This window comes from Indicator indicator, chromosome 2 (genome assembly GCF_027791375.1).
Source record: "Indicator indicator isolate 239-I01 chromosome 2, UM_Iind_1.1, whole genome shotgun sequence".
Taxonomy (NCBI): Eukaryota; Metazoa; Chordata; class Aves; order Piciformes; family Indicatoridae; genus Indicator; species Indicator indicator.
In genome coordinates, this window is record NC_072011.1 from 2,030,990 (window position 1) to 2,047,177 (window position 16,188).

The window sequence follows — 16,188 nt, forward strand, 5'->3', positions numbered from 1 at the left end:
AAATTGAACACAGAAGATTTCATCTCAGTATGAGAAGAAACTTCTTTCCAGTGAGGGTGATGGAGCCCTGGAACAGGCTGCCCAGAGAGGTTGTGGAGTTTCCTTCTCTGGGCACATTCAAAACCCACCTGGATGCATTTTGGTGCAGACTATTCTGGATGATGCTGCTCTGGCAGCAGGGTTGGACTCGATCTTTTGAAGTCCCTTCCAACCTCTAACATTCTGTGATTCTGTGATCAACTTTCCAAAGTCACTTTGGCTAATTTTTTTCTTATTCATACAACAAATCATGAAACACTTGAAGCAGTGTAGTTTGCTGGCTGTTCAGAAAGGTGTTTATGTTTAGTTCAGGCTCATGTACATGAAGAAATAAATTTCATCACTGTTCTAACAGCGTACAAGTAGACATTTCTTGTTAACATGTTTGCATTTCTTTCCCCTCGTAGACAGTATAATGGAAAACACAGAAGAGTCAGAATCAGAATCCGAATCTGAAGTTAAGAGGAAGGTGCAACAGAAACGACACTGCAATTCCTATCAGTCTGACTTGACTTCTGCTACGAAAAAATGCTTAACGCCGCAGCTCAAGGTGGGGCAGGTGCTGGGTAAAAGATGTGATGTATAAATCCAAACCAGAGATGCAGTTGTAAAATAGGTTAATGTTCTAAATACTGTTAAAGTTGGGAGAAAGATGTGGGTTATAACATTTTGGGGAAAGATAGAGATTCTGAAGTGTTGATATTAGCTATGGAATATTCCTTTTGTGAATTTGACCAAACAGACACTGCACTGGAAAGCTAAAGAAGCAGGGTTTTAGTCAGTTGGCTGATCCATAAAGCAGAAACTGAGAGCATTGGTGTGCTGCCTCTGAAATAGAGGGACAATATTTCACCCTTTGACAGAGACTTTTTACTAAGTTGCTTTGTTTTTTTCAGTGAAAGTAGCAGAGGTATCCAAATGGCATTCTCTGTTCTAGATGCAGCCAACCAGTCTGTGGTTTTCTGGAACTTTTTTTGTATACCAGATTTAAGATACTTTGGCAATTGCTCTAAGGCTTTCTGTGTTTCTTATCTTCCCTGGTAACTATGGAAGATTCCTAATGCCCACATACAGGTCACGCAGGGAGCTGCTTGGAAGAGTCCAGTGCAAAGCCACAAACACGATGAAGGCAGTGGAACATCTGCCTTATGAGGAGAGGCTTAAAGAGCTGGGGCTCTTTAGCTTGGGGAAGAGGAGACTGAGAAGTAACCTCATTTGTGCTTATAAATATGTGAAGGGTGACTGCAGGAGAACAGAGCCAAGCTCTCCCAGCAATGTCCAGTGATAGGACAAGGGGCAGTAGGTGCAAGCTGGAGCACAGGAGGTTCTATGTGAACATAAGGAAAAACTTTCTCACTGTGACAGTGACTGGAACAAGCTGCCCAGAGAGGTTGTGGAGTTTTCTTCTCTGAAGACATTCAAAACCCATCTGGATGCATTCCTGTGTGACCTGCCCTAAGTGATGCTGCTCTAGTGGGGAGATTGGACTGGATGAGCTTTTGAGGTCCCTTCCAACCCCTAATGTTCTGTGGTTATGTGAAAGCATTTTTTCTGTAAAGAGTTCTTGGTAATTAAAAAAAAGGAGGGGAAAAAAAAAGTATATCTGTGATGATTATCTACAAGTAACTTTTTAACTGTTTCCTTCTGTTAGAGAGTAAGTCAGGCTGTGTTTCTTCATTAGAGTGAAACAACTGGTACTACTCTTAAGCATTTCCATTAAATATTCACTTAATTAATATGATGATAGTTGGAAATTTTAATAGCTGAGGTTTTGATCTGTATAAGTCGATATAGATATGATCTATACAAGTAGTGAAGTAAAGCAGTTCAAAACTAAAAGACATGAATGGTTCTCTGGGGTTTATTTTAGTCATTATATTGATGATTTTGTTTTTTACTTCTTTAAAGAAGTAAAATACTTGTTGCAGCCTGCCTCATGTCGCTACCTTATGTTCTGTTAAGTAAGGGACAAAAGCAGAAAACAGTCTTCTAGATTGAAGGAGTTACTGAAGAAAGCAATCTAAAAATTAAAACAGAATCATGAAATGTTAGGGGTTGGAACGGACCTCTAGAGATAATTGAGTCCTACCACCCTGCCAAAGCATGATCACCTGGGCCAGGCCACGCAAGAGCACATCAGACAGAAGACTCCACAACTTCTTTGGGCAGCCCATCCCAGCACTCCAGCACCTCACAGTAAAGAAATTTCTCCTCATGTTGAGGTAGAACATGTTTTAGGTTATAGCCCTTGTTCCTTGTCCTATCATTGGACACCACCAAAAAGAGACTGGCCCTTCCTTGACACCTACTCCGCAGATATTTAAAGTTGATCAGATTCCCTCTCAGCCTTCTCAAGACTAAACAGCCTTAAGTCTCTTAGTCTTTCTTCATAGGAGAGATGTGCAAGTCCCTTAATCATCCTCACAGCTCCTTGTTGAACTCTCTTCAGCAGATCTCTGTCTCTCTTGAGTTGGGGAGCCCAAAGCTGGGTACAGTATTCCAGATGTGGCCTCACCAGGGCAGAGTAGAGGGGGGAGGAAAATAAATAGATGCTATCTTGTCACTGTCTTGATAAAACATTTTTCAGTCTTAAGGTCTAACAAATATCATAAAGTACCTCCCTTACAAATTAGGTGAATTAGCATGAGAGGAAAAGGAAAGCAACTTCATCATTTGTGGCTGTCTTGTGGTGTGTGTATGCCAGTTGCAGTAACTCCTAGCTCTTAACTACATGACTTTCTGTGTACATGAAGAATCAGAAGTTTAGAATGCCTTAGGTTGGGAGGGATCTTAGAGGTCTTCTACTCCGATCTCCCTGCCATGGACAGGAACACCTCTCAACTAGACTCAGCTGCTCAAGGTCTTATCCAGCCTGGCCTTGAACACCCCCCCCAGGGAGGAGGCATCTACAGCCTCCCTGGGCAGCCTATTCTAGAGTCTCACCACCCTCTTACTTGAAGATCATCTTCCTTAGATCCATCAAGGTGTGCTTTCGCCATTTTCCTTCCTGTTCCAAAGCCCTGGTACTAACTTCTAGAAGTACTTCCTGCCTGGCACACATGTGGAGGTGAGGGCTGGAGCTGCATGTAGAAGCATCAGCAGGTTGATACCCTTGAACAGATTGGACATAGCTGAGCACTTTGCTAAAACAAACTGTTCCTTCTCTTGCTGATAACAAAGCAGCAGACTCAATTATGTTGTTTCAGGGGCGTGATTTCATTTCCAAAGCCATCAGACAGATTGCCCTTGTAAACAGGATTTAGTAAATACATCTGGTGCTTTTTCCCGTGTGTATCTTAGAAATCTGTAAATTTGAGAACACCACAAGTTGTGAATGGAAAGCAGTAACTTTTTCCCAGACACAGGAGCTGAGTGCCTGTGGTAAAACTGTCAAGCAAAAAACCTCCGTATTTTTCATGTGTTGTTGCATTATGAGATTTCAAAAAGGGACTGATAAAACATGAGAGATTACATCTTCAGAGTGTCAAGAGGGAGGGGACAGGCTCTTCTCTGTTGCATCCTGTGATAGGACAAGGAGTAATGGATATAAACTACAGCACAGGAGGTTCTACCTCAACATGAGGAGGGACTTCTTCACTGTGAGGGTGACAGAGCACTGGAACAGGCTGCCCAAAGGAGTTGAGGAGTCTCTTTCTCTGGAGACTTTCAAGACCAGTCTTGATGCATTCCTATGTGACCTGTTCTGGATTTGATGGTTCTGGTCTGGCAGGGGGTTGGTCTGGAAGATCTTGGGAGGTCCTTTCCCACCCCTAACATCCTGTGAGCCTGTGATCATCATTAATGAGGTTGAGTTAAATTCAACCACTGATTCAGGAAATGTCTAAATTGGTAACTGCATCAAGTAAAGATTTTTCATTGTGTTAATCCCTTTGCTCCTAACTGTCTGCTGCTTGGGGCCACTGTTGAAAGTACAACACAGGGATGGATAATCTTGGAAGATCTTTTCCAACCCTAATGATTCTATGAATCATTGGTCTAGTCCTGTAGGACAGGTATGGTCCTGTAAGAGAGGGTCCAGAAGAGGGCCATGAAAATTATCATGGGGTTGGAGCAACTCTGCTATGAGGACAGGCTGAGGGAGCTGGGGGTGTTCAGCCTGGAGAAGAGGAGGCTCTGGGGAGACCTAATAGCAGCCTGCCAGGACCTGAAGGGGCTGCAAGAAGGATGGGGAGAGACTGTTTGCAAAGGGCTGCAGGGACAGCCCGAGGGGCAATGGCTTCAAACTAGAGAAGGGCAGATTTAAATTGGATGTCAGGAACAGGTTCTTTACTATGAGGGTGGTGGAACAGTGGAAGAGGCTGCCCAGGGAGGCAGTTGAGGCTCTTTCCCTGGAGATATTCAAGGTGAGGCTTGATGAGGCCTTGGGCAACCTGATCCAGTTGAGGATGTCCCTGCTGACTGCAGAGGGGGTTGGATTGGATGACCTTTGGAGGTCCCTTCCAGCCTGGACTATTGTATGATTCTATGATTTGGAAATGTTCTGTTTGTACCTCTACAGTTCCTGATCTTTGTGTCTGTGTTTCCCTTCCCCTCCAGCTTTTGGAACAAATTGATTATTCTACTGATTGCCCAAACTGCGGGCGGGCAAACGAAAATCAGACCAAATGCCGACATTGTGAAAGTGTCTCTCTGAAGGATTTGCAAAGAGTCTCCAGACAAACTATGACATTAAACGAACCTATGGGACCTTTGTCACGTTCTTCAATACACCAGAATTCCACAGGGCTAAAATCTTCAGGTACAGGGTTCAACACAAAGAAGTTTTATAGTTCTGCTGTTGGGAAAGGCCCAACAGATATTCTGCTGAGTAACGAAGTTGTAGGACATTCTATGTTACGACCAAACGGCAAAGTTGGTCTTCTAACGGGGACAAAAAGCCCTAAAATGACAGGAAGCTTAAGACAGAGGAGCACGAGACCATCTGAACTAAATGATCCAAGTAAGTACCTTGTAATGACTCTAGCTATAAACTGCACACTCAGAGTATTGTATAATGAAGAAATTGTCCTTGCAGATTTGCATTGCTGATTTTTGCAGGGGATTTTTTTAATATGGATGTGTTTTGGGGGAAGAGGGACAGACCTTTTTATAATTTCCTTTTTCCTATACTGAGGTACTCTGACAAAGGTAAACATTGGGGAAACAAAAAATTGTGGAAGGAATTTTTATTTGAAAGACTCAACGCTTTGCAATTTGAAAACAAACATGTTCTTAGCAAAATTCCATTATTTATTCTGCCAAATGAGACAGTCTGGGATTTTTATTTGTTTTGGTTTCTTTTCCCTCCTTTTCCTTTTGAGCTGTGTATTCATTTAAATGTCATCATTTGTAAAATGTTGATTTTTCTTTTGTGCTTTCTCTTGAGTGAACTCCATTTATAAGCAGGAAGGAACTGTAATTTGGGACATGATGTTTCTGGTTCCATGCTGTAGTTTATTAGACCATGGGGTCTTACTGATGTGAACAATTTCAATCATAATTTCTCTTGGCAATTTTTCTGAAATTGTGTTTTTCATTATTTTATTTGTCTGAACCAAGAAATGTATGGCTTCACTTCTGTGTCTAGAGGTGAACCATACCCATTTCTTGTATAGTTAGTTGTGAGAAATGAATGATGAGGGAGAGAGCACCTGCGAGCAGATTCCAAATAAACATCAATCAAAGCCTAATATGGTGATGAACGTGGACTTGTTTTTGGCACTGCAGGACAATTACATAAATTATTTATAAGCTATTGCTTGAAAATTAAATTGCTGTTACAGAAAAATGTAGTGGTTGAGAATTTAATATTTTCTGTTTAGTTGTTTTGTCTAGTGATGATGATGATGAGGAGGAGGATAGTGGCAGCACTAGGAGAATGGAAAGCATTTCACCTCGTCCTGCAGATTCAGCCCGCTCCTCCCCAGCTCCTTCTACAGGAAAGGTGGAAGCAGCATTAAAGGAAAACAGTTGTGGAATAGAGAGAATAGGTAGCATAACAACAGATACAGAAATTGCAGTCACACTACCAAGGAAAGCAAGAATGAAGGATCAGGTACTATTTAATGCTTTGTTTACAGAAAACAAAACTGAAATCGTAAATGGAAAATGTAAAGGCTTGTTTTGCATTGTCACAAGTTGATTTATATTTGATTGCTTTTCTTTATTCAGCAGCTCATCGAGTAGTATCTGCCTGCTTAGTACTGGAAACATGATAAAATGTGTTCATTTTGTTTTTACAAGTGTTCTTAACAATTTAAATCTTGCTTTTAACATAGATGCTTCTGTGTTGAATGTATACTCTTTGAGACTGGGCTGGGTATCTCTGTGAAACTCAAGGGCCTGCTTGGTTTGCAGAAGGATGTCAGTACCGGCTGTTGGCTGGGAAAACTTTGGGCATCTGAAGGTAAACCTGAAAAGAGAAACTGGAAACAGTAGTGGCCCTTTAAAATTAAAATACTTTGGCAACTGTCCCAATTAATAGCACATCTTTTAAGGATTTAATGGTTTAATTTCGTCTTTGAGTACCACACTGCAAGAAGGGGATAAACAAAGACCAAAAATGCATCATGAGAACAGTCCTTAAGTGCTGCCAAAAGGGACAGCTTTCACAGTATGTCAAGATCTTAACCACCTCAATAGTGAGCCATTAAGAAGAAATAATTCTCTGTTGCACCTGGTGCTGAATTAACAGTGCCGATGAAAACCATTTCTGAATCACTTGTCCAGTTTCACTGTCGTGAGTTTGGCTCAACCAGAGTATCTGCTCAGGTACCCACCTGCAGTCTCAAATCCTTTGTGTCTTCTGAAGTTAGAGCGGTAAAGCAATGATGCCAAAGCCTCATGCTATGTTGAGATTCAGAAACCAACCTTCTAGTGCTAGTGCTGTGATTGATGACATTATGGATGATTTATAATGTGGTGTTATATGTAGTTGCCACTATCAATATAAAGTTGTGAGCCTCTAATCTACAACAAAGCTGGGGGGGGCTAAAAGCTTGGGTGATAAATAGCTTTGAATTTAAGTTATTCTGGCATTATCTGCTGGATTGACTTTAAGTGTTGCATTGTGAATGCACTCTCCCAAATGTTTGCCTATGTATATCCATATGCTTCTATTCACTGGGCTTTAAGAACCAATTATAACACTGAAAATTGACTGCATATTTCAAACTAACTTTAAAAAGGCTTACTTCAGAAAAGAAGGGAAACAGATTTTTCTCTTCCCCCCCTCTTTTTTTTTTTTTTGGTAGTGAAATTTAAATCAAACTTTGCATTGATTCAAAGAAGGTCTCACAATGTTTATGTTAAATGTGTTAGAAGAAGCTTTGTTCATTCATTTGGTTGTTTTGTTTGTTTGGATTTTTTTCTCAGAATATTCATTAATCCTTTATTGAGGAGGCTACTTGAATATAACTCCACATGTTTTACTGTTGGTCCATGATTTGAGTTTGGAGCTTTTAATAATATCTAGCTAGCCCAATAGACAGAAATGAGATCTCTTCAACAAGAGTCATAGAACCATAGAATGGTCTGGGTTGGAAGGGACCTCCAAAGGTTGTCAAGTACAACCCCTCTGCAGTCAGCAGGGACATCCTCAACTAGATCAGGTTTCCCAGGGCCTCATCAAGCTTCATCTTGAATAACTCCAGGCATGGGGCCACAACCACCTCCCTGGGCGACTTCTTCCAGTGTTCCACCACCCTCATAGTGAAGAACTTGTTCCTAACATCCAATCTAAATCTGCTGTTCTGTAGTTTGAAGTTATTGCCCCTCGTCCTGTCCCTGCAGGGCTTTGCAAACAGTCTCTCTCCATCCTTCTTGTAGCCCCCTTCAGGTACTGGTAGGCTGCTCTTTGTTCTCCCCAGAGCCTTCTTTTTTCCAGGCTGAAAACCCCCAGCTCCCTCAGCCTGACCTTGCAGCAGAGGTGCTCTACTCCCCTGATCATATTTGTGGCCCTCTTCTGGATCTGCTCCATCAGGTCCATGTCCTTCCTATACTGAGGGCTTCAGAGCTGGATGCAGTACTCCTAGGAGAACATCTTAATTATAGGATCTTTGACTTCTCCACTGTGTTTAAATGAAACATCCAAAAGTGTATTTTGAATTATGACCAAGATAGGCTAATGATAAGTGACTTCAAAATAATTGTTGAGATTCAGTGTTAATGGAAATACTGAATCCCTTAAAATGTTTTTCCTGTGAGAGTTTAGTTGTATTTTGTAGCTCAAAAGAATGTTTATTAGGAGATGGCTTTATGAAACACTATAAATAGCAAAGCAAAGCCTAGCCTACAGAAAATCCTTCAACAAAGTAAAACAATATAAGCATAAAACAAATAAATTAATCTGAGGGCTACCAGCCAGATTGCTTCAATTTTAATAGGTTGCTGTGAGATTGTCCTTTGATAAATAAGAGACTTAATCTCAATGAAGTCTTCTGTCAGCATCTAGAGGCTTTCTTGAAGTGGAGCCAAACTCCATGTGGCCTTCTTTCAGCATTTAGGCTTCTGACCTTGGAATCTATTCTAAAACCATAGTTCTTTATAGTTGCTTTAAGGAATTTTGATTAGGCTTCCTTGTTTATATTTCTTGAAGAGTCTGCTCCTGATAATGTGGTGTGATGCACTGTGCTGCAGTAATTACTGAAGTGTTTTCAGTCACTGATAAAAATAAAAAAGAAACTCACCAAGGCTGTGGTGCTTTTACAGCTTTGTGTTTGTATACAAGTGAACAAAGCAAATCTACTAAAAATCACCTTGCTTTGCCATGCTGCACAGTGTTTCACAGAGACAAAATTTGCTCATGTTCAGATTAGTTTTGGCAAGGTACTACATCTGGGTCAGGGCACCCCCAAGCGCCAATATAGACTGGGCAGGGCCTGGCTTGAGAGCAGCTCTGAAGAAAAGACTTTGGGAGTGCTGGGGGATGAGAAGCTCAGCATGAGCCTGCAGTGTGCACTTGCAGCCCAGAGAGCCAAGCAGAGCCTGGGCTGCAGCAAGAGAAGTGTGGCCAGCAGGGCCAGGGAGGGGATTCTCTCCTTCTACTCTGCTCTGCTGAGACCACACCTGGAGCTCTGTGTCCAGTGCTGGAGCCTCTATTACAAGAAGGATCTGGAGGTGCTGGAAGATGTCCAGAGAAGGGCCATGAGGATGAGCAGAGGGTTGGAGCTCCTCTCCTATGAGGAAAGACTGAGAGAGTTGGGTCTGTTCAGTCTGGAGAAAAGGCTCTGAGAAACCTTCTTGTGGCCTTCCAGTATCTGAAGGGGGCTCCAAGAAAGCTGGGGAGGGACTTTTGAGGGAGTGATAGGACTGGGGGGAATGGAACAAAACTAGAAATAGGTAGATTCCAATTGGATGTTAGGAAGAAGTTTTTGCCTTTGAAGGTGGTGAGACAGGTGGAACAGGTTGCCCAGGGAGGTGGTGGAAGCCTCATGCCTGGAGGTTTTTGCATCCAGGCTGGATGTGGCTGTGAGCAACCTGCTGTAGTGTGAGGTGTCCCTGCCCATGGCAGGGGGGTTGGAACTGGATGAGCCTTGAGGTCCCTGACAATTCTGTGATTCTAGGTTGGAAATGTTAGCAAGATGTCTGCAAGTATCACTTTGTGTTTTGTGTTCTAGAATCTAGCAAACTTAACATCTTCAAGTGTTCCAAAAACTCCTTTAGGGAATTTCTACATATTGTATTTGGTGGAGGTGAAGGCTCTAGAAAGTAATCCTGTTAACCAACAGGAAACCAGGCAGGAATGTAGTCGCTAGTGTATAACCAGCCTGTTGGAGTGCTGAATCTCGGTGAGACTTTCTGAAAGGCTGAAACTTGTTTTTCAGTTTGGGAACATTGTGGCCAACACTCCAATAAAGCGTCGCAAAGTCATTTCCCAAGAGATTGTGGCTGAGGCTGTGCCTCTCAGCTACCCAAACTCCTGTGAAAGCGTCATCCTGAACTGCCGGAGCATCCGGATAGGGACGCTGCGGAGAATGGTGGTGGAACCTGTCATTGTAAGTACCCTTGGTGGTGGGCAAGTCCTTTTGGTGAGGGGCCTTGCTGTTTCCATACTGGAACAGTGGGTTTGCCCCTGTCTGTGGGCGCTAAGCTTGCCTCAAAGGCTGGAATTCCCAAAGAATCACAAGGTGCTCTTGCATGCTCACAAATACTGTGTAGTTCTGGTGTTTAATACAAACATCCTGCCTGCCAAACAAACCTCCTTGACTTGGCTGGTGAGGGACTTGCAGATTAATGTGCATTTGCTAACAAAATTGCAGGCAGCAGGTACCAAAACCTTGATTACAGCACTCCAGTTGTGAGCGTCGTCCCACCACGTTTCTGTGATGGCAATGACATCATAGTTTTCCTCCTGTACCAAGACTTCCAGCTCCTCTTGTTTGTTACCCATGCTGCGTGCATTAGTGTACATACACTTCAGCTGGGCTGCTGTTTTTGTGTTAACTCTCTTAAGTTATGTCAAGACCAGGAGACAGTGAATGTTGAGGTGCATGCAGCAAGCCACAAAATGCATAGTTCTGGTTGAGGTAACCACAGAAACAGCAAAGAGGTTAATTGTTTTTTCCACTTCCCTGCAACCCCTGTTGTTAGAGCTACTTAAGTACTGATACTCATTTGAAGACTTTTGTTTGGTTATTTTCTCCCTCTAGTTCGTGGTCTATTTGAGAGTTACTTTAAACCTCCTTGAAAACAGAGTGCTAGCAGATATCTTCAGTTTCAGTTTCAGACCTTCAGTATGACTGAAGGGACATTGACTAGTAAAGAATATTCTTGCTTCTTTGAGTTGTGCTAAAATACACACTTTTCTTTCTCAAACCCTAAAAAATTACATTTTTATGTTAAAATTACTTCAGTACTGAATTGAAATATATCTGCTAACACTAAAAAGGCATTTAGTCAGTTTTGGCTTGAAGAAGACGTGAAATCTTACTGTTGTGTTCCCTTCCACAGTTTTGCCTGGATTATATCAAAATACGCCTAGAAAGCCAAGAAGGTGAGTACATCTCTCATGGATTTTGAATGAAATAACTTTACCAAAGGAATCATCATGAAATACCACTTCTGAATTTGTGTTTGGATGTAATAAATTATGCTGGGTACCTGTAGTCAGATAAGAGGTAAAAAAAAAAAAAAAAAAGAGTATAAATTTGACCTGAATTGCCTGGTTAATAAAAAACAAAATTATTTTGCTTTATCTTAGAGGTCTTTTCCAGCCTTCATGATTCTATGATCTCTGCCTTTTACTGACAGAAAGAAAATTCCCCACAGGACTTAGCAATTTGTGGTGGACATGCAGCTGGGTCGTTAACTTCTTTCCCTTCATCGCAGTCGAAGAGCTGTAGATATTCTGGTGATGGTTGGCAAAGGTTGCCTTGAAAATGATTAACAAAAAGAAAGGGCAAGAGTAGCCTCCTGCAAAACATGTTACTGATTTAACAGTTTCAGTTCTTTTTTTTCAGATGCCTAAGTAGAGAGTAAAGAACCATGCAGGTGCCTTAGATCTCTCCTTCCTATAGCTCCCTTTAAAGTGTGTTCTTCACTAGCCTGTGGGATTTCTAATTCATGTCACTGAAATAAACACAATGACATAGTTTAGGAAGCTCACAACTGTTGCTCTGTTCCCTTTTCTTCTCTTTGAAAGGTTGGATCAGATGATCCTTGAGGTCCCTTCCAACCTGGCATTCTGTGATTCTTTTGTGGGGTTTTGCTTTGGGCCTGAAAAGAAGCCCTGTCTCCTTTTGTTAAGCTTGATTTTCCCAGGAGATGCAGTCCTAGCAAAGTTTGCCTTTCCTCGTTTGTGCAAGAGAGCTGTTTGTATTCTATGATACCAAAATGTGCCTCACAACTTGTAAAGATGAGTGTAGCCTTTCCTGTGTCAAGTGTTTCAGTTACTGTTGCAGCTAAACTCTAGATAGAAGCTACCACTCTTCATCCATTCCATGTATTTAAAAAAATCCAAAATACTCAAAAGCCAGGAAAAAATTGTAGAAAATGCCTGTCAGTTTTCAGTCAGAAGAGCTGCATGGTAAAATCATTCCCATGGGTCTTGATCCCTCAGTAGCATAAAAATGGAAACCATTAAATGCTGTTTGCTGGAACATTCAGCACTTTTTCAGTTTTTGAGTTTTGCATCTGGAGGCAGATTAGTATAGTCCCAGTGAGCTCCATTTCTGTTTGCCCTCTCTACAAGCAGCTGCCTTCCCTTTTGGCAAGCACAGGGCTGTGTTTTCAGGAGGGATGTGAAGGGTGGCTGCTGGACATTGACTGCTAGATACCAAGAGAGGGAGGGAGGGCAGGGGTGGAGGAAGAGAAGGACTTCCTCCAGTAATACTGAGAACCATGAGTGCTACAAAGGTAGAAAGTACTCATAGAATTATAGAGTGGTAGGGGTTGGAAGAGACCTCTGAGGAGCATCTCAAGTCCAACCCTTCTAGTCACTTGAGCCAGAAATATGGGGATGGGGAGGAGAGTTCAGTTTACAATTCTGCAAGCTAATACTGACATAGTTTTAACTCACAAAGCTATTAAGCCTTGCAGCAAACTTTATTGCCTTCAGGTTCACACTGTGGGCTGTATAGTTGCACACCCAAAGGCATAACTGTGCCCTCACTGAGGAGTTTATTAACTTACACACATGAAAAACACAGCCACCAAAAACACACTCAAGCTAAACTCTAATTTTTACATTAGTAAAAACAACATCACAAGGGTTCAACTTACCACAGAATCACAGGGATTAGAAGGGCCCTCTAGAGATCTAGAGGGGAGTCCAACTCCCTTGCCAGAGCAAGATCCCCTGGGGCAGGCCACACAGGTTTTGAAAGTCTTCCAGAGGAGATTCCACAACCTCTCTGGGCAGCCTGTTCCAGGGCTCCAGCACCTTCAGAGTAAAGAATTTTTTTTCTCATGTTGAGGTGGAACTTCCCTACGTTCCAGTTTGTATCTATTTTCCCTTGTCCTGTCACTGGGCACCACTGAAAAGAGACCATCACCTTCTCCTTGCCACCCACTCTTCAGATATTTATAACCGTTAATAAGATCTCCTCACAAACATGTTGCACTGATTTGCATTTATTAGACGGACTTTAGATAGGTTCTCTTTCTCCTGTCCTATGTTTTGTCCCCTGTTTAAGCAGACAGTTTTTGAGATGGAGGCTGCTGCTAGCTAAAGCTTTAAGTGACTGCCAGTAAGCATTTTTTCTCATCTAGAAATAATTGGTGGCATGGAAATTTCTGGGTCTTTTCACCAAATTTGAAGAACTTCGACTTGACATGGTTTTTTGCTCCCATTTTAATAATGAATTAAAATCTGTAAAATACTCAACACTGGCAGCAGCAGCAGCAGATGCAGAATTCAATATTGACCATGCCACTGACATTTCTCCTTGGCACTAGATTGAGAGCAGGACTTTATTTCCCTTCAGGCAATCAGGTCAATTCTCTGCATATGTTTACTCTCCTCTTCATTTGCAAGTTCTTTTTCATAAGGGGAACTTGGTCAAAGATAAATATACAGAGAAAGTTTTGCAAAACTTTTGTAAAATGTCACAGCAGTAGCTACAAAGGTACATCACTGGGAATAGGTTTGGTTTGGTTGTTCATGAGGCTTTTTTGTTTGTTTTTTGTTGGTTGGTTGGTTTTGGGGTTGTTTGATTGGTTTGGGGGTGTTGGTTGTTTGGTTGGTTGGGGTTGGTTTGGTTGGTTGGGGTTGGTTTGGTTGGTTGGCTGGTTGGTTGTTGGGGGGTTGGTTGGATGGTGGGGGGTTTTGGATGGTTGGATGGTTTGGGAGGTCTTGGGCTGGTTGGTTGGTTTGGGGGTTTTGGCGTTTTTTTGTTGGTTTTGTTTGGTTTGGGGTTTTTTGTAGTTTGTTTTTTGGTTGGTGGTTTGTGGGCTTTTGCGGGGGGGGGTGGGATTGTTGTTTGGTTTGTTTCCTTTTTTTTTTCCATGTGGAATAAAAGCTAGATTAAAGTTAGTGAGAGGAAAACAGTTAATTTCTGATTACTTCCCGAGAGGTGACAGAGGAGTTGAGTTCATCTTTTAAGAAATTAACAGGCATCACTTCCTGGACTTGTGCTAATTTCAAACCTTTCTAAACCTTAAAGAAAGTTAATGAGCACAGGCTGATTTCTCCTTAAAACCAAGGGGGGATGTGGAAAGGAAGCCTACATAATACTGTGGTCGTTTCCTCCTAGATTCAGAAAGTGATGTTCGGGAGATCAACCTGAAAACTTCGGAGCTTACCAAATGTGAATGGTGTAGTGTCAGAAAATTGCCAGTAGTTTTCCTACAAACAGTACCATCAACCTGTAGTAGCCTGAGAGAACAGCTGAAAATGAGTAAAGATAACGTCTGGTACGAATGTAAAGGAGACAGTAAGTAAACAATTCTCACCTATTATTCACTTCTAAATGGAGTTTTAATGGTTTGGATTGTGACTGAGTGCACTGCTGTTGTTGGCTGGGGTAGATACAGTGGTTTTTCCACCCTCCCATGCTGATGAGGAGGACAGTTTAGAACAGCTTAGCAAAACTGCAGTCTGCTGTGTGTCCAGACCACACATTTAATCAGGTTAGTATAACTCCTTTCACTCATATTTGTACTGAATGAAAGCCAGTTGGCTTGCTCAGCTTTTGTGTGCAGGCCTTTACCTTTATATGACACCTTTGGAGACACTTCTGCTTTCTGAGCTCTTCTGCTCACAGGCCTTAGTTTCAGTAGAAACTGTAGAGTGGGTTGGCTTGGGTTTTTTTTCCCTTATGCTTGTGGTGCTGTTGTGATGCAGACAAATACCTGCTTGGAAAAAAAGTGAATTGTCTTCATGTGTCATAAAAATTAAAATGAATTTCAACACAGCTTTCTTCCAGAGTCTAGCATCTTGATTATGCACATTGTATTTTAAAGGAGCAGAGAGTCCCCTTCCCCTTTAGGTTGGATTTTGTGGTTATCTAGACTTGCAATCAGCTTCCCAGAGACATGGTGCATTCAAATGGAGGGAGAAAGCTTTCAACAATCTGAGTTGTGTGCTTCCAATGTGTAACATAGTTACTATATCCACCTCCTATAAGGAGTATAAGCTGTAAGGAGTATTTATAGTACTAATTGGAGAGTGTGTGAGGGAGCTAGAGGCAATGCTGGGAGCAGGCATTAGATCCCAGGTGAACACAGGTGTTTACAAGTGACAAAAGCAAAAGCCTCCTGAGTTGCTGGATAAGAAATCCTCCCCTTTCTGTGTCTCTCAGCCTTTCTCTCCCCAGCTTTTCCCTCTGAGGCTGTGGGGCTGAGCTAGTTTTACACCCAACTGCTTTATTGTGCTCGGTACCTCTGAGTACTTGGTGCTCACACTATTGCCTTTTGCTTTGTGAGCAGTGAAATGACTTTAAGCCTGAATCTCCATGGCTGCATGAGCAGTTGTGTCTAGATGCCCAATTCTCAAATAGGAGCACTTCAAATCCAGTTAGCTGTGTGTGGTGAACTGGGAAATGTGTGGCCTCAGAGTGATTTTTTTTTTTTTTTTGACAGCAGTTGGCATGCTGAGTTAAGAATAACCAAAAGGAAATGTCTGCATATGAAACTCCTCTCTCAGAACAACAGCTCCCTGCAGCTCTGAGTCAGTCAGCAGCCTGGGATTTGCAGCCTGAATCCTATTCCTGTGTTTGCCTAAACAAGTTCTCTTAGCCCAACTTAATGCTTTTTTACTTTTCAGAGGCTGAGAGGGGGTGTTATTTATGCAAGAACTAATTGATCCAACTCACATTCTCCAACTTTTGGTACAGGTGCAGGCTGACCTGCTGAAGCTAAGTCACAGCACCAGGAGAAATGCAGGATTCATTAGGGCTAGAACAGCAAGCAAGAGAGTGCCTGACAGTGCTTGGTTCACAGAATGTTCACCAGGGACAGAGAGGTTTTTTGTTTATGTTACAGAACTTAAAGCAGGTCTTTGTTCTTCTGGACGGTGAGATCCCTTTACCTGTGTCAGCAGATGGAGATTTTGATTACTGTGACATTGTAAATTCCTTTCCTTGTTCAGATTCATATTTTTGCAGAAAGAAAAACTGATTGTGAGCACATCCGAGATCCTGTTCCTATGGTAACAGAAATCTGATAGGAGAAAAATAAGTTTTTGTGACATTGCCATTACAGGTTGCTGTA

General features: G+C 42.1%; 1 protein-coding gene across 1 annotated transcript in view; it reads left to right on the plus strand.

Annotated features, from left to right (window-relative positions):
- Window positions 1-16,188, plus strand: part of SENP6 (SUMO specific peptidase 6) — a 90,574-nt gene that overhangs the window by 48,477 nt on the left and 25,909 nt on the right. Inside the window, exons 8-13 of the mRNA XM_054392995.1 lie at window positions 447-589; window positions 4,597-4,999; window positions 5,862-6,094; window positions 9,864-10,034; window positions 10,990-11,032; window positions 14,232-14,411. Coding sequence (XP_054248970.1) covers window positions 447-589; window positions 4,597-4,999; window positions 5,862-6,094; window positions 9,864-10,034; window positions 10,990-11,032; window positions 14,232-14,411 — 1,173 coding nt within the window. The remainder of the gene's footprint in view (window positions 1-446; window positions 590-4,596; window positions 5,000-5,861; window positions 6,095-9,863; window positions 10,035-10,989; window positions 11,033-14,231; window positions 14,412-16,188) is intronic.